The sequence below is a fragment of the Mesocricetus auratus genome, unplaced genomic scaffold (genome assembly GCF_017639785.1).
Source record: "Mesocricetus auratus isolate SY011 unplaced genomic scaffold, BCM_Maur_2.0 Super-Scaffold_100020, whole genome shotgun sequence".
In the NCBI taxonomy this organism is placed as follows: domain Eukaryota; kingdom Metazoa; phylum Chordata; class Mammalia; order Rodentia; family Cricetidae; genus Mesocricetus; species Mesocricetus auratus.
Window position 1 is genome coordinate 16,382,101 of NW_024429201.1, and position 23,402 is coordinate 16,405,502.

At 41.6% G+C, this 23,402-nt stretch overlaps 1 protein-coding gene across 16 annotated transcripts in view; it reads left to right on the top strand.

The window, feature by feature from the left end:
- The window catches only part of Mast4 (microtubule associated serine/threonine kinase family member 4), a 575,239-nt gene that overhangs the window by 491,088 nt on the left and 60,749 nt on the right, over positions 1-23,402 (top strand). For 10 of the 16 annotated variants that reach the window (XM_040729116.1, XM_040729119.1, XM_040729118.1 and 7 more), the window contains 6 exons: positions 7,248-7,317; positions 11,799-11,807; positions 13,140-13,218; positions 18,962-19,119; positions 21,159-21,234; positions 23,051-23,260. In XM_040729116.1, coding sequence (XP_040585050.1) covers positions 7,248-7,317; positions 11,799-11,807; positions 13,140-13,218; positions 18,962-19,119; positions 21,159-21,234; positions 23,051-23,260 — 602 coding nt within the window. The remainder of the gene's footprint in view (positions 1-7,247; positions 7,318-11,798; positions 11,808-13,139; positions 13,219-18,961; positions 19,120-21,158; positions 21,235-23,050; positions 23,261-23,402) is intronic. The other 6 variants (XM_040729117.1, XM_040729120.1, XM_005065595.3 and 3 more) reach the window with 1 other exon arrangement.

Below are 23,402 nucleotides of genomic sequence, written 5' to 3' on the forward strand. Positions count from 1 at the left end.
AGCAATCTCTTCAGCTTCAGTAAGATGAATTACTGTAGATGGGAGGAAAACATTCAGCCCCAAATCAACTTCCTTCATCACCCTCACTGTTCACCGGTCTTTACTTGGGATCACCTTGAGATGTGACATCAATTCAGAGTAATAAGGAAGGGTCAACGAAAAGCTAAAACATTCTCAAGAACCTATTACAGCGCATCTCCAAGGGATTCCTGTCAGTGCCACCACATCTCAAACACAGGACACAATTCCCGAGGTATGGCTTCATGGAACAGAGACAATAGACATCTGTGAGTCTCATGACACAGGAGTTGATATCCTATTGGGTCTCTCTTCCACTCCCTACACATCTTCTACCTTATAACCTCATCACTCACTCCTTAGAAAACATTACATATGTGATATCGTAAGTCTGTTATGAAACAGCATTTACTATAATTTACCATCATTGAGAGATTTTTTTTGAAAAGTAATTTTGATGCACTTAGAGGTTTTGACTTAGGTAACTGTCTTCCTCAAATGAGTAAATCTCCAGAATGGGCTTTTCAAGATGATCTGCTATGGGTAGAATGCATTATCTGCCTCTGTCGTAGGTTATTGGTTACTGTGTCTTGTTCATTTGTTATTTGTTCTCACAGGGAATTCAATGCACGGTGCACAATAAGAACTTTAATTGAATTTGAAAACTAAAGCAACGTCTTTCAAGTTTACTATGTTAGGCACTAAGTTAAGCACTGAGAATTCAAAGCGTACCTTTTGTGCATCAATGTATTTACCCAGAGCTTACCATCATTAACCCTTAGGACTATAAATATGTAAGAGGAAATCGGAGATGGAATAGAATATGCAAATCATTGTACTCCCTTCAGTAGACAGAACAACTATATCTATTACCTAAATTTTCATCTTTAACCTATGAAATTTTTCTTCTCTATGTATCTTTTCTGTCTGAAAACAAATCAGAGATATTAAGACTTTAGGCATTAAGTAACCTGAAGTGGAGAAAAGTTATTGGTTCTCAAGTGTAATAAGAAAACCCCAAAATTATTAAACATGTAGGGGACACTAATAGTATTGTTACCTTTGAGAGTAATGTTCCCTTTGAGAACTCTTGTGTCTAGTTGCATGCATATGAATATGAGTGTATTTAAATGCATTTCCAATTATCTGAAGTGTAGGTTGAGTTTTCCTGTCCTGCAGTTGTTCTCAAACAAATACACCGAGGCTCACATTAATTATAAATGCTTGGCCAGTAGCTCAGGCTTATTACTAACTAGCTCTTACATTTTTTTTTTTGTTTTGTTTTTTGTTTTTTCGAGACAGGGTTTCTCTGTAGCTTTGGAGGCTGTCCTGGAACTCACTTTGTAGACCAGGCTGTCCTCGAACTCACAGAGATCCGCCTGCCTCTGCCTCCCGAGTGCTGGGATTAAAGGCGTGCGCCACCAACGCCCGGCTAGCTCTTACATTTTTAAGTTAACCCACATTCTTTATTTATGATTTGCCTCATGTCAGTACCTTTATTAGCACGACACATTCATCTCCTGCTCCCTCTGCATTTGGCTGAGTGACTCCAGACTCCACCCTTCTTCCTTCCAGCATTCTCCTGGTCTAGCTCTCCTGCCAACCTTTCCCTGTTCAGCTATTGGCCAGTCAGCTTCTTTATTAAACCCATCACAATGGCATATATTCACACAGTGTAAAGGAATATTCCACAGCAAAAAAAAAGTCTACAAAAATATCATTGAATTTATTGTGAGTTGGTTAACTACTCACACGGGGCCTGCCCTGAAGTGTGATTAATATACCCATTGAAGCTCCATTGGAGAGAAGTGATTTTTTTTCTTTGCCAGCAAGTATTGGATAAAGATGCTTCCTGAATAGTGGTGGTAGCTCATGTCCGCTTCCTGCTCTCAGTGCTGTGCCCCTATATGGCTTGAACCTGTGCAAGCCTCGTGTATGCTGCCACATCTGTTTGAGTTTGTATGTACATCAGTTATGTCTGGAAGAAACTGTTTCCTTGGAGTCACCCATCACCTCTGGCTTTTAAAATCTTCCCCTCTTCTTTCCTGTATAGATCCGTGAATCTTGAGTGGAGGGATTTGATGGAGTCACGCCATTTAGGACTGAGTGCTCCAAAGTGTCTCAGTCACTGCACATTGCCCATTTGTAGGTCTCGTGTTAGTTCCCATACATTGCAAGAAGGAGCTTCTGTGATGATTGAGTGAGGCACTGATCCACTGTCAGATGTGTAATAAACCATTCTTGATTGCTCACTTCCCAGATCTATTTAATCCCACTTTTCAACAAACCACGTTGGTTTTCTTGTCAGTACCTTCCCAGGATCTGCAGTCCTGCATTCAAACTGTTGTCCTTCCCTTGTCCGTACTAACAGCTTCCTGACACATCTCCCTGATCCTGCCTCAGCCTGCTTGCAGCCCATTGGCCACAGAGCAGCTAGGAACATCTTTATTTTGCCCTTCTCTTCTATGAAGGAAAGGATGAATAAAGGTTTTTTGCCTTACTTAATCAAGCAATGGACAGTGGCTCTGGCTATGCTGGGCTTAGCAGAGAAAACCGACATCATAAGAAAACCTTAGTGCTTTGTGAATTATCTGCTCTTGACATGAACACCCAAGTAAATTGGTATCCTTTATTCACTGGCCCACAGTGAGCACTGGACAGTTTTGCCAGAGACACCACCACTGTCAGCTAATCAAAGATAGTCCTTGGTTAGTTAGGGCCCAAACAGCTGCCCAGGTTTAATTAATATTCCACAATTATTTCTGGAGAAGAGCCAGTTTCGGAGACAGGTGTCTAAGTGACAGGAAGATCTCTGACTTTCCTTCACACATCACCTGTTATGGTCCAGTGGGATCGACTCAAAGTTTGCTAGCAACTTGAACTATGATGTCACATGACTTATCCTATTGGAGGTTCCTGTATAAACCTTGCAAGTGCCCTCTATGCTGGCATTCATCTTGCAAGGAGGTCCTAGATTTGCTTCTGTACAGTCTGCTCTTTAGGTTGTGAAGCATGGTCATGTGTTGCTGAGGACCCTCGAAGCATCCAGAAAACACCACATTGATTGTTACAGTGCGAGACGTCACAGCTCATTTAAGGGGGTCATCAAGTAATGAGAATGAGGATTGAAATGGGGGGCTTACTCTTTGATCCATGAGGAATTTCAAATGGCAGCGGTCATTAATTCTTGGATTCCCTCTGTTCTTAAAGAAAATTGAGGCATCAGAAACTGTCATTTTGTGAACAGATAGCTATTAAAAGCACATTAATAATCTATAGTGGGTAAAGCATATGCCTTTTAAAAAGATTTGCAGCCTGCTTCTCTGTGGCGAAGACACAGGACTTCTCTAGCCTAATTACAAAGCAATCAAACAATTTAATTAATCTGGAAATCACTTTCTTCACAATAACTGCCTCTAAAATGAGGCACCCTGTGTAGTGCCGTTAGGTAAAGCGTGCCTCCGACACACTGCTTGCGTCTCAGCCGTGTCTCTGCCTTTTGGGGATCTTGGTGTTAATTACCTACCCAATGCCTGACCACTGCTAAGGTTCGCTTTATCAGGTCAGAGCATCAGCAGGGATACTGGCAGTCTATAAAGTGTCCGAGCACTCAAACATCCAAGAACCAGCAAATCCCTGGAGCGGCCGGATGTGAGTTACAAGCAAGTGCTGCACATATGGGCAGAGAATTAACTGGCACGAGTTTCTGTTGGAGAGTCTCTCAGGTACTGCTTTGCAGATGGGTGGATGAATGCAGAGAGCAGTGCTGCAAGAGTGGAGGTCATATGGAGGACTCCAGTTTCAATCCATCCTGCTCTCTCTTCACAGCCAGCACCATCAGTGTGTTCAATGGAGAGGACGCCATAGAACATGGATGGCATGATTCTAACCCATCTATCCTAAATTCACAGCGTTGTGGAAATCTTAAGAAGCCAAAAAAAGGTTCATTTTTATTTCAAATAAGAACAAAACATTCCACAATTGACTTCATTTTCTTTTCTGTTTTTTAAACTATTTTTTTAAGATTTATTTATTTATTTACCATGCATACACGGTTCTGCTTGGATGCCAGAAGAGGGCACCATATCTCATTACAGATGGTTGTGAGCCACCATGTTGTTACTGGGAATTGAACTCAGGCCCTCTGGAGGAGCAGACAGGGCTCTCAATCTCTTAGCCATCTCTCCAGCCCCACAATTGAATTCTATAACTCTAGTGTGCTAATCTTATCATTTCTCCCAAAGGAAAATTGAATTTTTGTTTAGTGCATGGCATATACATCTATATAGTGCTCACTCTTTCCTGTGTTAGTACCAGAACCCCACCTACCTGTCCATATTCTCTATTAGTGGGTTATTCTACGTGTCATCCCACCCATCTACCCACAATGACGACACCTGTCATGTGTTTTCTCTTTTTCCAGGCTTTTGGTTTGACCTTTCTCTTGACCTTGCATGTGCTGGTCCAGCTCCATCTCTTCAGTGCATCCAAGCATATCCAAAGCCTCCCGCTACCTAACACCAATAAATGCAGTTCATGGGTCACTGGCTGTACCCCTCTGTAATTTCTCCAGCTAGATCACTTGTCTCTGGGACCCCTTTACTTTTTACAGAGTTTCTGACTGAGTTGTTTCTGACTCCCCGAAGTCCCCATCTACCGTCTTACTTGCTGAACTGCTCTGCAATTAAGGACCTGTCCTTATCTGATAACTTATGTTGCCTTATAGAACTTTTGTGATAGTACAGCCACAGCAGTATCCAGGTTTGTTCTACACAATCCTCACCGCCCCCCTCCAGCAAACCTTGCCGACATTGTCAAAAAACATTACATCACTTCCTGACATTATTGTCATCTTAGTTTGTTGAAGTTCACTCTATGATGTTCACATGTTGACAAAAATACATGACAACTCTACTTAGTACAGTCTCATTCTTAAATAACATATGCATTTTAGCTCAGTTTTTTGCCTACATTAAAAAATAGAACTTCAGAATTATAAAGATATGCAGATGGCCCTTGAGCTAGAAGACCTTGAGCTAGAAGATAAAAGAACCTAGGGCTTGGGTTCATGGTAGTGAGAGGGAGAGAAAGAAAATGAAGTTTCGGTCATCCCTGGAAGGGCAGCCCAGGATGGGAGGCCGCGGTTAATAGAAGCTTTAGTATTGGCAGCCTTGATGTCTTTGAAGGGCAGGTTTAATCAGCCTTATATGTCTGTCTGTCTGTCCTCAAGCTGATGCTGCTTTCAAGCATCAGTTATTTTAAGTTCATTCCTCAGATCCCCCCCCCCCCAATTTGTAAAAACTATTGAATTGGACTTTTGTTTTCCCTCACCACATTTGAAGCTCCAGCCTTGGTGTTTTCTGCACAGTGAAGACAGGCTAGGGATCAGGCCAGATTCCCTTGGTCTTATTTTATTCCTGTGAATGAGGCAGAGAGAATTGTTATCAGAATGTTTTGGCTTCAAGTAAGCAATTGTTTTTGTTACAACTAATAATTTACTGGTAGTTTGTTCTCCATGGTGTACCAGCAACATGAATATATTCCCAAACTTAAAAAAAAAAAAAAGAAAATCAACCTCTCTACAATGATGCCAAACATTAGAGTATCCCCCCTTAGGAAGCAAGGGCTTTTAGCTATCTTGAAATTATTGAGCTCCTTTACAGAATGCAGAGAGTGATACACAAGCTAAATTAGGAGTAGGGGAATGAATGCTGTTGAGAGAAATCAAAATAAGTTAATTTGCTGTTTAGATAAACAGACAAAATGAATCCTGGATTACTGGACAGCAAAAGCAAAATCTATTCCTCCGGGGGCCCTGGGAGCAGCAGATGCAAAGACATGATAAATTTCACTGTGGCAGGGGAACAGTTCTTTGCCTGGCTCTCTATAAAGAAACGGCTTCTCAGCGCTTCCCTGTTGAATGGCTTTGATTGTGCTGTCATAAAGTTAATAGCATCTGTTGAAGACAACACTATAAAATTTGCAACCTTAAGTTAATTGAAAAATTTCTGTGGAGGTGTAGCCAGTCTAAGAAGTCCTCAAGGTAACACTAAACTAAACTCTCCTGGAGGTGTTGGGCTGTCCTTTTAGCATGCTAATAACAAATTGTTTACCTTTCCAGCTGGCATGACTTGGGACTGGAAGTCAGTATTCCTTACAGCTGGCCACCATGGTCACTCTCACTGAGTGATGTGACAATGGCCTTGCTGTTGGGGGGGTGGGGGAATGAAAGGCATCTCACATGATCTATTTTTCCACTTTTCAAGAAACCAACAGAGTGACTTTGCAGCCTTTTCTCACCTCCTTACTGAAACCAGCTCCATTCCCAAGTGGCCCCGCCAATGCGGTGCATCTAATTAAGTATGCAGGGGGAAGCAGCGTGGTGGTCTGGAGTGTCCTGAACTTGCCCTCGCCAGCTGCCCGCCAAGCTTTGTCAATGATCGGCAGCAGGTTGAGCGGGCTAATGGAGAAAGTAACAAGCCCCAGGGGTGCTGCCCTCCTTCCTGTGAGCAATCAGTGCTCTTCTCTGCCTGTGGAGGACTTGAGAAACACGTGCTGCCATCTCCTTGTGGCCACGGCTTTTAGTGCCTGCCTGGCCAGTCACATCCAGCTGCTTAGAGACACAAGAGATTGCTGAAGAAAATATTGACAGGGGGTAATCCTGCCAGGTTCTTCCAGCAGTGCAAAGATAGAGCCGGGGACGTTTTAGACATAGGTCCAGATGGCTGGATTCTCCCTCATAATTTATGACTTGTTTTGACACATCTATCATTTAAATGTATACTTTGGAATCCAAACCTTTATATTCAAGACTTTTTTTTTTCATACTGAGGCTGCCTCCACCAAATAAAAAGCACCTCCAGTGAAAACATGAGCTCACCATCCAAGTGTTAGCATCTGAAGGTACCATACAAAATGTACATGTACTCATTATTCTGCAGCCCGAGATGCTTAGGTTATTACGGAGGGCTTGGGGCTGGGGGTCGCGCTGAATGTTTGCATTCGTGTGTCTTGCCCTCTTGGAGAGCTGTGCTGGAACTCAGTGCCCTCCCACCCCATTCCCACCTCTCCTGCTTCCCAGATCCCTTGCTCCAGGCAAGGCTAGAACATTATTAGAGGAAATGGCATCTTGTAGAACTGTAAAGAAGCTGATTAGTAAGAAGATTCTGGATGTGGATAATGGCACAAAAACAAAATAAGGCTGTTCATTTCTCCTTTTCTCTCCACAGGAAACAGCCCGCAAGACAGTCCAAGGAATTTCTCCCCCAGTGCCTCAGCCCATTTCTCTTTTGCGCGGAGGTAAGGATTGCATATGCGTGGGGCAATAAGGTGATTCCCAGGGAATCCTGTTTCTGTTCTCTCCCCCTACACTCCTCCCACCTACTCTTCCTGGGTTCTGTCTGGGGAGATCCTTCTCATTCTCCCATAAAGCCTTCTCCAACCAAAGGACCTTGTTAGCTTTGACAGTTGTCCTGTAGGTTTCTGCCTTGTGTTAGAGCTGGAGGGTGCCTCTTGGTCCATTGCTGAATAGTAACCCAGTTAAGCTGTGGAAGTGCTTCTCTGTTTTCTCCCTCTGTGGAACATGCCTTGTGCACAGCTCAGCCTTAACAGATTTTTACTGACATTGTTGAGTTGTTGCTATGCAGGCTCTAGTTATCTATGTCTTGGTATAAGGTTTTGTTGTTATCGTATATTGTACGCTTTGTAAAAATGAGGCTCTGATTATAAGGTATGAATTCGGGAGCATTAACCAGCAATTAAGTTAAATGACAGATCTGAGATAAAGCATTGCTTGGATCATTGGGATGTTGTCTGTGCTCTTTTCTTTCTTTTTTTTTTTTTTTTTTGGCAGGGAGGGGACTCAAGAGACAGGGTTTCTTTGTGTTGTCCTGGTTGTCCTGGAACTCACTCTGTAGATCAGGCTGGCCTCGAACTCAAGAGATCCACCTGCCTCTGCCTTCTGAGTGCTGGGATTAAAGGCATGTGCAACCATGCCTAGCCCCTTTTTTTCTGCTGATACTGTGGGAGAATTAGGCAGCAGATGTTTGAGAGCTGTGCCTCTGCTCTTGGGGAACTCAGTTAAGTGGAAGTGTTCTTAGAAGTATCTGAAACCCAGGCTTTCCAAGGCTGGTCCTCCTGCTGTGGTCTCAACCAACACTTCTGGATTCCAAATCAGTGTGTTTTTCTCAGACAAACATCCTGTCTTCGCTTCCCCTTCACCCCTCTCACATATGTGCCTTGCTTCTTCCACCTAGGAAAGACAGAATACAAAATATCCCTTCAGGTCTCCAGATATTCAGAATAAATGTAATCTATAGCCTGGCTGTCCCATCTATTTGTATGAACTTCTCAGGGCCTTAATTATACCCCAAAGTGAATTCAAATAGTATTTACATTACTGCAAATTATAGAGGTATATTTTTGAAATGCACTAATTGTTCTACACATTGCAGTGTGCATGCTCGTCAGCATGTGATGCATTTCGTGTCCTGAAGTCCCAGGAAAAAGAGTTTCGGAACTCTGTGTTATCATTAAGATTCCAGTAGCATTTGCACAATTCTTTATGATTAAGAGTCTACTCTAAGTCCCAATCTAAGAAGAGATGTTTGTTCTTCCATTGCCATAGTCACTTCCCATCATATGTTCAGGGCCTCTGTGGGGAGGGCACAAGAACGATTAAGATGCCATCTCAAGGAGCTCGCTGGGACCCATACCTGGGTCTTCTTTAAGATCCAACCTTTTTTTAAACTAATATTTCAGTTATTATACTACAAGACAAAGGCAAAAGCTAACTGGCCCTAGGAAGTCTATCTGCCCAGTGACTATTGATTCACGATGGTTCACTATTCCAAACGGGAAAGGAAGCTATGAAAGTCAATAAAAAAGTGTCTTCTGTACTCTAAAATGGAGGCTGGGTGCATTCCGTCACCCTGAGTAATAAGTAAATGCAAATCTCATTGCAGCGTGTATTAAACATGACAGAAGCCACAGTGTCTGAATCCTGCCAGATTTATAAAAACGAAGAGCATCTAATAATTAAGTGGGAGACCGAAGGACAGATGCGTCTGGCTTCTGTGCTATAAAAAATTGCACAACCCCCCAAGCATGTTAATTTTTGACAAATACACCATAAACCGTGACAGAAGATTATCACTGGAGACCTCCGGTTCATGTTGCATGAACTACCAGCTGGGACTCCTTCCACACTCTTCAAAAAGTATTAATTTCGATTAGGACATGAGTGATCATTGTCCTACACGTTTATTCAGGTAAATAGAGCCGTGTGTTCGCTACGAGAATTCAGATAGGCGCTTTCTACCTATCTGCTGACTATGGCTTTTTAGAGATGGTTTTCACTCAGACCTTCTGCCTGAGCTCTCTACCGCCTCCCCCTGGCTGTGTGTCAAGTAACGCTAGTTTGAGAGTCTCACATTTGTTTTAGAATTTAGCCCAGTAGAGGAAATGTGGCCCTGCTTTGAAATCATTCTGGGGTGAAGACACAAAGGTTAGGCTCACTAATGTCCAGCCTTACTTGTTCAACATTCTTGTTACATCTCTGGTAGCATAATAGTCCAATTACATACTATAAAGTGTGATGACACACACCATTACTTTAAAATAGAGATCCAAGAGTAAACCTAGCAAGGCAGTTTTTGACATACTGAGTTTAATTAAAGAGAAAAATATTACAATATTGTGTTTAATAAGGAAATGTTATACATATATACATACTGGTTTTGTTCAAGACAGTATCTCCATGTAGCCTTGATTGTACTCGAACTCACTCTGTAGATCAGGATGGCCTCAAACTTCGATATCCCCCTGTCTCTGCTTTCCAAGTGCTGGGATTAAAGGTGTGTTGCCACCATCACCTGGTTTATATTTCAGATTGTTAATTGTAGCATATGTAAAACCTTATCTGAAAATCCAAGATCCAAAATCTGAAATCCTTAAATTTAAATTTTATTGTGTTTTTCTTCCCCCATTTCTCTCTCTGTGTACATACGCATATGTGTGTTCACTCAGGAGTGCACCACAGCATGTGCAGTTTCTAGGCATCATACTTAGGTGTTGGGTTTGCATGGCATACACTTTACTGAGCCATCTCATTGGTGTCCGTATCTGAAACTCACTGAGAACCATTAAAATGTTCTGAGTAGCAGTGGGATGCTCAGAAAAGCTTCATATTTAGGAGTAAGGGTGTTCACCAAATTTGGAAATACCTTAAAAGAAAAAAAATCAAAAATCCCGTACCTAAAATGCTTCTGGTCCAAGGAACCTTGAATGAAGGATTCTCAGACCGTACAATCTAGGGTGTGTCTAGCTGTGGATTGCTTAACTTTTTTGTTGAATGGTAAGATGGAGGTAATAATGTTATAGCTTTGCCAGAAGCTGGGGCATTAGCAAACTATTATTTCCTTTGTTTTTAGTGGCAATCTAGTGCCCTTCGGGCCAGTTGTTATTTGCCTGGATAAACTACAAGCAAATTACTAGAAAGTGTTTGTCTTCTGCCTTCAGGTCTGCAGGCCCTTAAACACCAGGGACTCACTAGGGTAGCCTCCCGCTATTCTTACAACTCTTCCTGTAGCAGATTTTAGTTGGTGATCGGTATAGTTTAATTTGGCCCCACATTGTCAAGACTGGTGTATCACCCAGGTGACTATAATCACTAAACATATTAGCCCGTTTTCTCTTCATGCAGTTAAAGTCATCAGGCTGGTATCAGAGTGCTCCACTCTTTCTTTGCTGTGAACTACCTGAATCTGATTTTTCTTGTGAGTCAAGCCTCCCACCCCCACCCCAATCCCTTGGTGTCCTGTGTTCTCCTCAGATGTTTTTCTCTCCTTTCACTTGATGTAACATTGAGTTCCCCACCCACAAAGGAAGGCTTCTTTTCTAAAGGGCCTTGTTGATTTGGGAAGATGAGGATGCTGTCCTTGGGTGTTGCTTTATTGGAAGCTGCTGAACAAAAAAGATAGCATTGTTAGTCATATCCAAATTGTGCCTGTGTGATAGCTTCCTTGGAAAGGGGGTACTTCATCCCCTCAGTACTGCACATAGCATATATAGTAGCTTCTGATGTGCGGTTGTCATGGTAATGAAAATGCAATGGTCCTTTTGCTCCATTTGAGTAAACAGACACGGGCAACTTGGGGAACTTTATGAGACATGAATTATTTCTGGTCCATGGATGCACCAAGAACTGAGCACATGCTTGTTTAAACATCTTCCTGGTGGTGTGTTTTCTGTACTAAGCAAATGTAATTCATGCCTCAGAACTAATAAGAACATGTCTCTTCTTGGAACTGCTTATCCATATGAAATACGTCTGTGGACACCTGAGGGAAAGGGGAGTTAATGAATCACAAAACAAAACCATGGTGGGGAAAATTTGGTCCCTCATTCTTTCCAGAGATTAGTTTCTGATAATTGCTATTAAATGAACTGCATAATTATTTTTAAAATAATATCCTTTTCTCTTTTAAATTAGAAGAGGTTAAAATATAAAGTTTAGGTATTGGCTTTTAAATAGGTAGCTGAATATAAGATCTGCCTATGTTCCATTTAACTGGTGGTTGTACTTTTATGTGCATACTATAATTATTTTCCTCAGAAATATTCAACATTTTCATTTGTGTAAAAGTGTTCTTAAAGAAATACATGATTTAATCACCCCAATTCCTTTTCTCTGGTATATTTATAAACATCTCATTTTGCTTCTTCTTCTTCTCCTTTTTTAAATACTTGATTTAATTGTACTCCACCAATCATGGCCACAGAAATGACAGGTAAATTTCACTGAAATCTTAGTATTGTAGTCACTCTGTGATGTGTTCGCTTGACCTCCATCTTGTTTCTGTGGACCATTGCATTTACTGGAGGTGGCATCCATGGTAGCCTATAAGATCTTCCTTTGACTCTCAAGCTACAATGGCAGTTTTCCATATCAGCATCTAGTTGAGGTTTCTCAAACTCAAGTCTGATGCTATGGAATTCTCTGGCTTGAACTTTCTGTGAATGTGTCTGTTAGACCTCGTCCACTGTTGTCACTCACTTGGTAAATTAACAGAATTGTGAATTACAGAACGTCTCTACATGATCCTATGTCTAAGAATGTAGTAGTGCTGCTTTTGATAAAATATTTTTCCTGTCTTGTCCCTTGGACATTTTGCATGTATTTGTTTTCCTGATAGTTTATGATGATGTGGTATCTCATTTGAAATTTTGAATAACAGAAATCCTTGAAAATTTGCTCTGTGGCAGCCCCTTGCCCTGCCAGCACTATTCCCACTAATAACTACTGCTTCCATTCATTTTAGACCTCTGTAGTGACCCTGACTGCCACTGCAGTCCAACTCAGAAAGCCACCATGTAGTCACCATTTGAGGATGAAAGCCATTCTCTTTAAGAAGCATTCCAGTTTGGTCTAAGACTGGAGCAGACTTTACTCTTAGCGTTAGTTTCTATTGTGAGTACAGAAATTTTCCTCCAGCCCTTGCCAGAGTCTGCTGCCTGCCCAGACACTCTGCAGGTGGTCTTTGCTCCAAAACTTCATGAAGCCAGGTCATGTCAGAAAACAATAACTTTCCAAAACCCAAGCTTCAAGCTTTCTGGCTGTAGAGTTATTTGCCACTTAAAAGTGTAAAGTAATCAGAGTCCAGTGCTCCCTCAGGAAAACCATACCCTTGGGAATATGAGGTGGAGAGCAAGATGAAGGCCCTGAGCCTGCCCCAGGGTCTTGCACTCTGATGGAGTCCTGGCCCTTGTAAAGATCATGGGCCAGTTCTCAGTTCCCAAATAGGACATTTCTGCTTGCATTGCTTGGAATCTGCTGAGGCTGACTATTGTAATTATCCCTGGTATTCATTTTGTCAAAGTGTATTAGTGAGAGATCAATACTATGGATCAACCCATTCACTTTCTACTTGTTTGGGTGTATTGATCCGATTTAAATAAAAGGCAACCTGCTGTATAATGTTTGTTTACCCTAACCCTCGTCCTCATAGACTATGTTTATGTCATTTGCTTGATTAAAGATACCCTAGTTCTCTGGGGTTCCCTGGGGTTCCCTGGTATCAGCACTCCACAGTTGGCCTAACTGAACTCTCTTTGTCCTGCAGGACGGACGGGCGTCGCTGGTCTCTGGCTTCTCTTCCCTCCTCAGGATATGGGACAAATACACCAAGCTCCACAGTCTCTGTAAGTGCCTGATTTTTTTTTTCATCCCCAAACCACAGAACTGATCTGCAGTGTGTGTTTTCTCTGGGTGTTTCCCAGTGGGAAGGCAAAGATAGAGCCCACACGTCTGCCTCTCAGGATGAAATGTGTGTCGAATGATGACTAACAAATGTGAAAAGGACACACTGTTGCTGCAAGCTTCCAAACTGTGGGGTTAGATTGTCCAGAAGGCCCGGGATGACAACTTGGAGGAGAGTGAGAGCCTCCATTTCAATACCATTTGGTGTAGTTTGAGGAAAACAACATGATCTTGTTTTATTGCTTTCATTCCATGCCAGGGGTATTCGTGCTGAAGATGCCATTAAACTTTGATGGACTTAATCTTTTTGTGTGTGGTTGAGACAGAGCTTGTTTTGTTTCCTCTCTCCTTCACAGAATGTCTCCACACCCTTCCACACACCAAGTCATAAATTTGTCAGTGCCCTAACTTTTAAAAAGACAGGTAAAGAACTTAGTAAATTCATGGAAAAGGATAGAGAAATATATGATTCTCGCCTGAAACAGTAACATTTCAAACCCAGGCCTGGCAATTACTGGCTACCACTGTTCAGTAGATTAGATACAAGCATTTCTGACTTAAGCTAGAGAGTGTCTGTAACCACAGGGCTTTGGGAACCAGGTGGTCATTTAGAAAGGCCCAGGAGGTCACACCGTAGTCAATGAATGCCTAATGAGGTGTTCTGAATGTCCTGTATCCACCAGCTCCAACTGTAGACCTGCAACTATAGGGCCTTTTCCGATTCAGTCCCCTCATCATCTTGTCAAAACCCCTGGGTTATTGTATAGGAATGTCTACCCCAGCATTGGGCTAAACATGTAGCCAATGATTAATGCTCAAATTATAAGAAACTAAAAACACGCTAATGAACACATGAGTGTCTTCCCTGCCTTACATATGTGTTTCCAGGGTATCTCTAAAACCAAATTGTCAACATCTGTTAGGCTCGCTTTAAGTCTCCTTAGAGCAGTGCACTGTGATAGGTCATTTTTTTTCCTGTCTTCTTCTCACTTTGTTGTGCTAGATGAGTTTCCTGTCCATTTGGGTCATTTTTTTTTGAGCACACCCCTAATAGTTCTGAGTAGGTTCCATGGCACACCAGCTTCATATCACTAGAATCCTGGATGTTAGTGGATAGAATTCTTACTAAGTATCAGTGAGGTTTTACTTGACTATTATGGCAGCAGCCATCACTGGTTATTTCCAATGTGAAAATGTGGTACCATACTGCAAAAGTGAATGACGATAAAACTGACGCCACATAGAGTAATTTAAGATATTTAAGTGCTGTCCCTCCCTAGGCCCTTGAATGCCTTTAATTAGAACCAGGCCACCAGTACACAGAGAGCTGATTCTTTGCCTTGTGACTTCCTTATCCACATTCTCATTTAATTTTAGCTTTTATTAAATTGTAGTCACTTAATAAGAAAAGCTAAAATTCATGGGTTTTGATGTAGGTGCCTTTATTTTCAATGTTATCACCTTGTATCACCTTCAGTCAGTGTTGATGACAGTTCAGGTGACAAATCTCCCTTTTGCCTGAAAAACAGGGGTGTACACTATGTACCTTCTTTTTCTAATAACTGCATACCATTTTCTTAAAGTGAATGAATAAGGGGGAGAGTACATTGAATCAGACCGTTGGATCTAAATAAATTTTTAAATTATGTTTTTATAAGTGTTATAAAATAGGCACGAGTCAAGCTCCCTAAAGCATTTGTGCTCACTGCATGCTGGCAATATATTCTGTGATATAGCTGCTGCTTTTCCCCCTCATTTTATGGATCAGAAATCTAAAGCAGAGAAAATTATTTGAGGGACTGTTTACCCATTCCTTTATTTTGTCCATACAATTATAGCAAGTGGCCTAGACCCTAATGTTATGGTTCTTTTTAGGCCATGCGAGTGGCATTTCCTTAGCTTTGTGGGTGATCTACATAAAGACTAATAATGTCTCTAAAGTTTACATGTCTAAAAGAAACCCTGAGACCAGTTTTATACACACACATACACAAAGCATTTCTAATGGCTTTTCTCTTACTCATTTATGGTTTATGTATTGATGGAGGTGGAAGGCAATTATAGGTCTCAAATTCCCATTTCTTCCCTTCAAAATGAAATTTTATTTTCCATAATTTCTCTTTTTGCCAAAAGCAAGGACTATTGGTTCTGAACTGTGCGTGCTGTTTCATAGGACGGCCAGTTTTTTTCTTCATTCATTTCTAGAATAGACAATGGAAAGCTACAGGCTTCTGTTTAGGTTTCTGTCCTTATCCTTCAAATGTCAGCCCAGTTGTGTCAGCTGGTAACTTAAGAGTTTCTGCTGTCTTACCCATAATCTGAATCACATGTGCAATTCTCAGTAACTATTAGTCATTCAGCCAATCAGAAATGTACTTTCTTAAAAAGAAAAAAAAATAAAGGTTATATAAAGATAAAACTAGAGGCTTTTTCAAGCACAATTTAAAGTTCACAAATAATTGTGTTGTTATCTGAACTCAAAACCCGCTCCTGCTGAAATGTAAATGTTATTATATCTTTTGGCTATTACAGAGACTTCAAAATTGCCAAGTGTTAAAAATGTTGTGTTCCAAAATTGGACAGATTTTGTCAAATATAGTTAGTCTGTCCTCCCAAAGAACATTTAGTATTGTCAGTCTTTTAGTGTGAAATTTTGCAGTGAAAATTAATTTGTGGAACTTCTGTAAGATAATATTCACATCATAATTTTTAATTTTGAAATAAGCAAATGGGATTGCAGTAGTGGGGAGATATCCCTCCATATATTTCTCACCAGATATATTAGTTTCTACTGAGGGGGAGAATGGAAATACGAATGTGAATGCCCATAAATATGAAGTATGGCTGTTAAATCATATTACTTTTAATAATAACAAGTAGGGATTTATGCATACATAGAAGGACTCTCCTTTGCAAAATGGTTATCTTGAAAGATGAGATGTTTGAGTGATATCATTATGTAGAAAATGTATTTGAAGTCTAATTGCTTGGAGAAGTAGCAGCAATTTTTAGTGTAAATCTTCATTTTTTGAGAGAAGACTTGATTTATGGTATAGCCAAAAGTCCTACAAAATTGTTAGGTAATGAAACACACTAACCCCACCCTTGGAGAAATAGGAAGTAATGAGATTTTGTGTATTGGAAAACTCCCAAACTGTCTTGAAATTCTTCTAAAAGTGGTGATCCAATGAGGCTCTACTCAAAAGAGGCATCTTTTCAGTAAGCATATGAGAGCCAGGTGTGGAGTGTACCCTTGTAGTTCAAGCTGCTTCTGAGGCTGAGGCAGGAGGATCACTTGAAACTAGGGAAGCCAGCCAAGGCAGCATAGCAAAAGACTGTCTGAAGCATACATACACATACAGAGAAAGAGAGTGAGAACTGAGGCTGTGGAGATGGCATTTGTTCTTGATGATCCCATTAGTATCCTGGCAACTCAATCTCTGAGATGTTCACATTGGATGAAACTGAACTTCCTTGTTGTCCAACATGCCATACTCTGAGGGCACATTTTGAGTCAGTCCTGGCTCCTTTCTGTTTGTTCCCAGGTACCCTCTGCTCATCCGAGGGTCATTTGTGATCTCTTCATTTCCATTCACACCTTGGTTGTTTTCTCTCTAAGTTGAGGCTATTGCTAGAGATGCTTCTAGCTGTCTTGTTTCTCTGGCATCAAGATGACAGCACTCATTACAACTGCATCACTCAGTTCATACCATTCCCAACTCATCAATTTGGTATATCACTTATGCCGTTCTCCAGTAGTGCATATGCTGTAATCACAAAAATTATCTTAGATTCAATTGAGGTCAATTTGAAAAATAGAGTTTTATGTTTTATAGTAAAACACTAAATATACCACTGAAGCCCTTTCCTCTTCCAAGGACCCTTCTTCTGAGGTTTTTCTGGTATTAGTCCCTTGCAAGTACCATCATCCCTCATGAAGTATGAGTAGCCCTGCGCCTGCTGCATTTGAAAATTAGCTTTCACTTTTAGAAAGAGAGTATGGTCACTGCCCCGTATACAATAGCCCATCAGCCATGGAACGAGCAAGTCATAATCCAGGATATTAGTATTTCCATAGCAACCTGTGAGTTGAATACTCTACATAATTCTCTCTCAGCTCAGAGGATACTTCACTACCCAAAGTGATTGCTGTAAGCCTATATATAAGTGGGTTTGTAGACAGAAGTAAGTGTGGACACAGATTTACCTAAGAAGATACAGATAAGGTGTTTTTTTCTCCCGCCCGCGCGTGTGTGTGTGTGCATGTGTGTTGGGTTTGGACTTTTCCTGTACTAGGGACCAAGCCTGGAGCCTGGGAGTCTGGTGCGTATGAAGAAAGTATTCTACCACTGAACTGTGTCCTCAGCCCACTGTGTAAATTTCTCCCATTTTTCTATTTGTTAATTTCCTTATCTTTACCATTACCACCTCTGCTTCTCTCCTGCTTGATGTTCATGATTCTGTGCCAGATTTTCTGAATTGATTTAGTTCAGGTGTTTTATTTCCTTTTTTCATAGTGGAAGTATTTTAGGAGTGCCTGTTTCCCCTGATTATGGCTTTGGTTTATCTCGTAATTCTTTCTAGTGGTCTCATTTTTATGGTTTATAAACTAATCTCATTACATTATAAAAATCCCTGTCCATCTTACTATGTACTTAGCAAGGCATTTTATACTTTCAAGGTGCAGGGATATTTTCAGCTCTGGTCATTAATTCCCAGTACCATTGCACTGTAGTGTTTCAGTATTTACAAAAGATGTTCTTTTGTAAGGACAGTGTGTGTGTGTGTGTGTGTGTGTGTGTGTGTGTGTGTGTGTAAAACTCTGCTTGAAAGGACATTTTCAAATGACTAGTGTCTTTCTAAAAAATGTGCTTATTCTAGCTGTGTTTCCAAGTATCCAGAAATCCTAAACCTCTTTTATTAGCATTGACTTACTGAGTTTACCACTCCCTGAAATCTGAGGCAAACAGTTCCTTCATTGCACATATCCCAAAGTCAGGTTGCTTAAAAACCACCTGTTTTTAGCAGCTTGCCTTCTCCGTCACGTTCCAGATGTTGAGGGATGGTTTTTAAGGAGTAAATCTACAGCAAGAGGTAAGGCCTCAAGACAACAGAGGCAGGCTGCTGAGTAGAGAAGGGGTGCTCTTCCCTCCATACCCACCCACCTCAACAACAAGGAAAGGACAGAAATACTCCAGATCCAAATAAAAAGGTGGTACCACTCAAAAGGCATGCACTTCTTTGTCCATCCCTTTGCATCAGAGAACAGTATACATTTATGGAGGGAGGTTTCGTTACCTCACTTATGATCTCGCAGCATATAATCACGTTGTTTACTTACAAGTCAGACTGTTTGCTGGGTACAGCCTCAGGAGTCCCTGCAGCTTGAGCGAACCCATCACGGCAGTCTCAATCTAGGCTCTGCCTTCTTCCCTGGGCTTTTTCCTGGCCTTTGTCATCTCACAGGTTTGGTTTTTACCCAGAAAGGAAACCATCTTTGAGAAGCTTCAGGTAAACGGGGGGCGGGGGTGGCATCTAGAAGGCATGGTGAACCTTCAGAGAGAAGTCACTTCATGCGTCGAAGCTATTGTTACTGTCACAGAACCAGTGTAAAATGGTGGCATTGCCAACATTGGCACTCTGATTCAAGGACAGAAGTCCTAACTTTACTTTGATTTCTTTCAGTCATCCTGTTCCTCCCAGGAGAAGTTGCACCAGCTACCATACCAGCCAACACCAGATGAATTGCACTTCTTGTCTAAACATTTTTGTACCACTGAAAGCATCGCCACTGAGAACAGATGCAGGAACACGCCCATGCGTCCCCGTTCCCGAAGTCTCAGGTGTGTATATCTGACCCTAACTGGTATTGACTTGAATTGTTTGTTTTCAACCATTTCTCTAATTTGTATGCATGCTCACTGATTTGCGAATTGTCACAAATAATAGTGTGATATTCCATCTATAGACAACATTGTTAATTGCCATAGAAAAGCATTACATATTTCTTTTAAGTTTTCACAATATGCTAATTACTGCAAAAGCCTTAGGGACTATCTATAAAAAGTCTAGCCATGGAAAGTTCAAGGTCAACTAATGATGATGCAGAGAGCAGTTCATTTTATCCTATGAAGTGGCAGAAGTTTGTTGAAAAGGGAGGAGAGAATAAATGGAAAGGTATTTTCCCCAGATCCTGTGTTATAAAACTGGTCTTGGTCTTCTTATTCTGTATTCCTGCCTAAGTCTTACTTTCTCTGGGATGGTGAACACATTCTTAGGACTTGGTGGTTTCTGAGTTTTGTGCTTGTCAAATGCAGTCCTCTAGGTATTGAATAGCACTGGTTTATTGCCTTGCTTTGAATTGTAGGTTTCACAGTTATGTCTCCAGGTGGCAGTATCTGCAACCAGGAGGCCTGTGCAGAGTTTTTATGAGAGTGTTGTGGGGATTCTCACTGGTGAAAGGAAAGAGGGAAGCAGGCCTGGGCAAAAGCAGAAGACACAGTATGGTACAGGCTCATCAGCTTCGGCCCACCCTGTCGAGTTTTGGCCTCCATTTACACCCTTACTCCAGCTATTCAGTCACTGGCCTTGTTATAGCAGCATCCTGGGAGGCCCTGTCACCCTGGCAGTTTACTCCCACAGCTGAGGCTATCCTGCAAGAGAGATAACCAACTCCAGGCTTCGGTTGATGGAGCACCCAGCAGCTGGGCAATAGGTCTTCCTTAGAAGAGGAAGCAACATGAGACCTTGATGGGTTAAAGTTTTATTGTTTGAAAAAATACCTTGCTAGGTATTTAGTTCAGCATGGAGGTTTACTAACAAGGGATTTCCTTCTATGTCTTTCCTCTTCATATATCATAAACTAGCACCAAAGGAACCCACACTGGATAATTGTGAGATATGTGAAATTATTTTGAGATCTATAATAATAATAATAATAATAATAATAATAATAATAATAATAATAATAATGAGCCGGGCGTTGGTGGTGCACGCCTTTAATCCCAGCACTCGGGAGGCAGAGGCAGGCGGATCTCTGTGAGTTCGAGGCCAGGCTGGACCGACAGCCTCCAAAACAGAGAAACCCTGTCTCGTAAAAAAAAAAAAAAAAAATAATAATAATAATGAACAACTTTGCCACTGTATGTAGAGTCACCATGGTTTATTACATGGGTTCCATTTTAATTTTCTTGAAGAAGTACGCAGGACATCTAGCCTAAGCTCTACCTGTCCAAGAATATAAGTACACCAAACTGTACAACTGTCTTGCCAGAAAGGACATAGTTGTCAACCACACAGAGAAACACAACAGTTGCATGCCTCTCTTTTCTTATTGTACACAATGCCGCCATCAGCATCCCAAATAAATAGTTGTTAGAGTAGAAAATGGATTTCACCACAGCACCTGTGCCACGGAAGACTCTCCGCCTCTCTGGTGGTGGGTGGCAGAGCGCAGGTGTACGATAGAAGTGTGAAATTGCACTGTTAAATATGTCTTGGATGTTGTTGTTAATAGCCACCCCATTCTGTTTGATACTACAATTCATTGATGGTTGCCACAACTACACAAGCTCATGCCATGTGCATGAAATAATCGCACTGCAAGACCATCTCCTGACTGAGTATCATGACTGTAATTATTCTGTGGCATTGCACTCCTTGAGCTTGCATTTTGAACCCTATCCATTGTGTCTGTGTGTTTTCAGGTATGCATGTATATGTGTGTGCTAATGACTGACCTTGTAATTTATTTCCTAAGACAGCTACTTTTCATATGCGGGTTGCATAGTATTTTCCAATGCAACTGACTGTTTACAAATAAAAGGCTTATTTTCATCTCATGCTGTGGCAGGTTTAAAAGGGTAATTTGCTTTGCTTGCAGCCCTGGACGTTCCCCCGCCTGCTGTGACCATGAAATAATTATGATGAACCATGTCTACAAAGAAAGGTTCCCAAAGGTAAATGGATGGAAGCGAAGATGCTTGGCATCTCAGTGATGGGGCAACCTCGGCTTAGCTTCTGTAAGATGGTTTTGTTACACCAGTGAGGGTCCAGGCCAGTAATGACTTGAATTACACCGCACCATAGCCATCCTAGGAAGAGAAAACAACTAAACAAATGAGAACACAGCAGGCTGTGTGATGAATGTACCCCACAGCAGGGGCCCTGGCAGGTACAGGCGGAGATGCTGCCCTCCAAGGCTCTACATCCTTTGGACTCTGTACTCATGTTCTTCATCTACCGTGCGATTGTCAAGAGTGCATGGTTTTTCCCTCAGAAGTCATAGCTTGCTGTGTCCTGAACACTGTTTTCCTTTTTAAACCTTATTTGTCATTCCCACCTCCCCGTTCTAACCCTCTAACCGTAGAAGTAGAGATGCGTTGGCATGTTCTGCAGCTCACCTGGTAAAAGGAACGAGACTTAAGCCAGAGTGCCGTGTGTGGAGGCTTGTTGCCTGACCCGTTGGTCACCAGTGGCACTTCTCTGAGGGACCCCTTAACTTACCTCAGTGCCATACCTTCTCACCCACATGATTCTGCATAACAGGGCAAAGGCCACCTCCCACACATTTGGACCTAGAAGCATGAGAACAAAGGGAGCTCATAGGCTTCATAAACAAAGACCAGAATACTTATTATTTGTAATGAACCTAACATTGGTGGCATTGATTAGCACTGTTTTGCCTATTTATCACATGTCGCTTGCCCAGCAGCAGAGCAGATATTGACTGTGCCTAGTTAATGAGGTTCAATGTTGAGAGGAGAGCAGGGGGATGTGAGGGAAGAGGGAATCTCCTTGCCTATGTAGTTCTTATAAACCAGGAATATTGATTAGCCAGTAGGCAATCACAGGGAAGAAAATGAAGGTTGGAAAGGAAATTGTAGATCTTTTTTGTGTGGGTTATCCCCTTGGCCATGCACTAAGGATACCCTTACAGTTAAGGATAAAGTTGCTATGTGTATACTCCCAGCACACTGAAACCTTGCCAAGAAAACAAACCTTTGGCTCATTCTGAGGAACTCTGGCATAATCCTGAGTTGGAATAACAACTGAAGAAATGCTTCATATTTTTGATAACCCAACTGAAGGAGTCTCTGATCTAACATGACAGCATAGCCCTCCACAAACACTGTTAGAGTTATTGCAAGAAGTTTACGTGGACCAGGAGATATCAGAAAAGGGGAATTGATGGCCAAAAACACACCTTTCCATTTGATACCTCAGATGTTTATAATATATTCTACATGATGAAGTGGCATCTCTCACTTCTCAATCACCCCCTCTCTTTATTTTTCTTTATTGCTCCTGGCCCACATGTGCACACCTTTCTGTAGTATCATTGTCCTCACAAGAGTGAGGCATTTGTCAGTGACTGACAAGGTTCTCAGAGGCAGCATTAATACCCACAGTCAACATTTCCACTCCTACTTGGTGTTGTTCAGTCACTGGGCTCAAACTAATGCATGATGACATGTATGCACCATGATCATATCATGCAGAAGTGAAGTTTCTTTATTCATGTGTATGTGTGTGTGTGTGTGTATAAATGTGTACATGTGTGTTATTATTGTTATTGTTAGCAATTGAGTCCCAGGCCTCACTCATGCTAGCCAAGTGCTCTATCAGGGAACTATACCTCAGGTCCCCAGATGAGATTTCTTTCAAATGGAATTCCCAGGGTTCTATTTAACAACTCATAGATGTTTAGTAACTCATGCATGGTTTGTGCATGTCTCCTCGTGTTACACCTGTGTATCTGCCCCCTCCCAAAAGGCTACGGCTCAGATGGAAGAACGTCTAAGGGAAATTATCACCAGCTACTCCCCAGACAATGTCCTCCCGTTAGCAGATGGAGTGCTTAGCTTCACTCACCATCAGATCATCGAGCTGGCTCGCGATTGTTTGGATAAATCCCACCAGGGTCTCATCACGTCACGATACTTTCTCGAATTGCAACACAAGTTAGATAAGTTGCTACAGGAGGTAAGAACAAGGTGCCATGCATGTAGTTTTCTTCTGATTTGTTTTGCATTTCTCTTGGAAAAATCCTTTTTTTTTTTTAAATGAAAGCATTTGTTTATACGTAATTAGCTAAAGATGGAGTTCACATTCCAGGTAAGTGTGT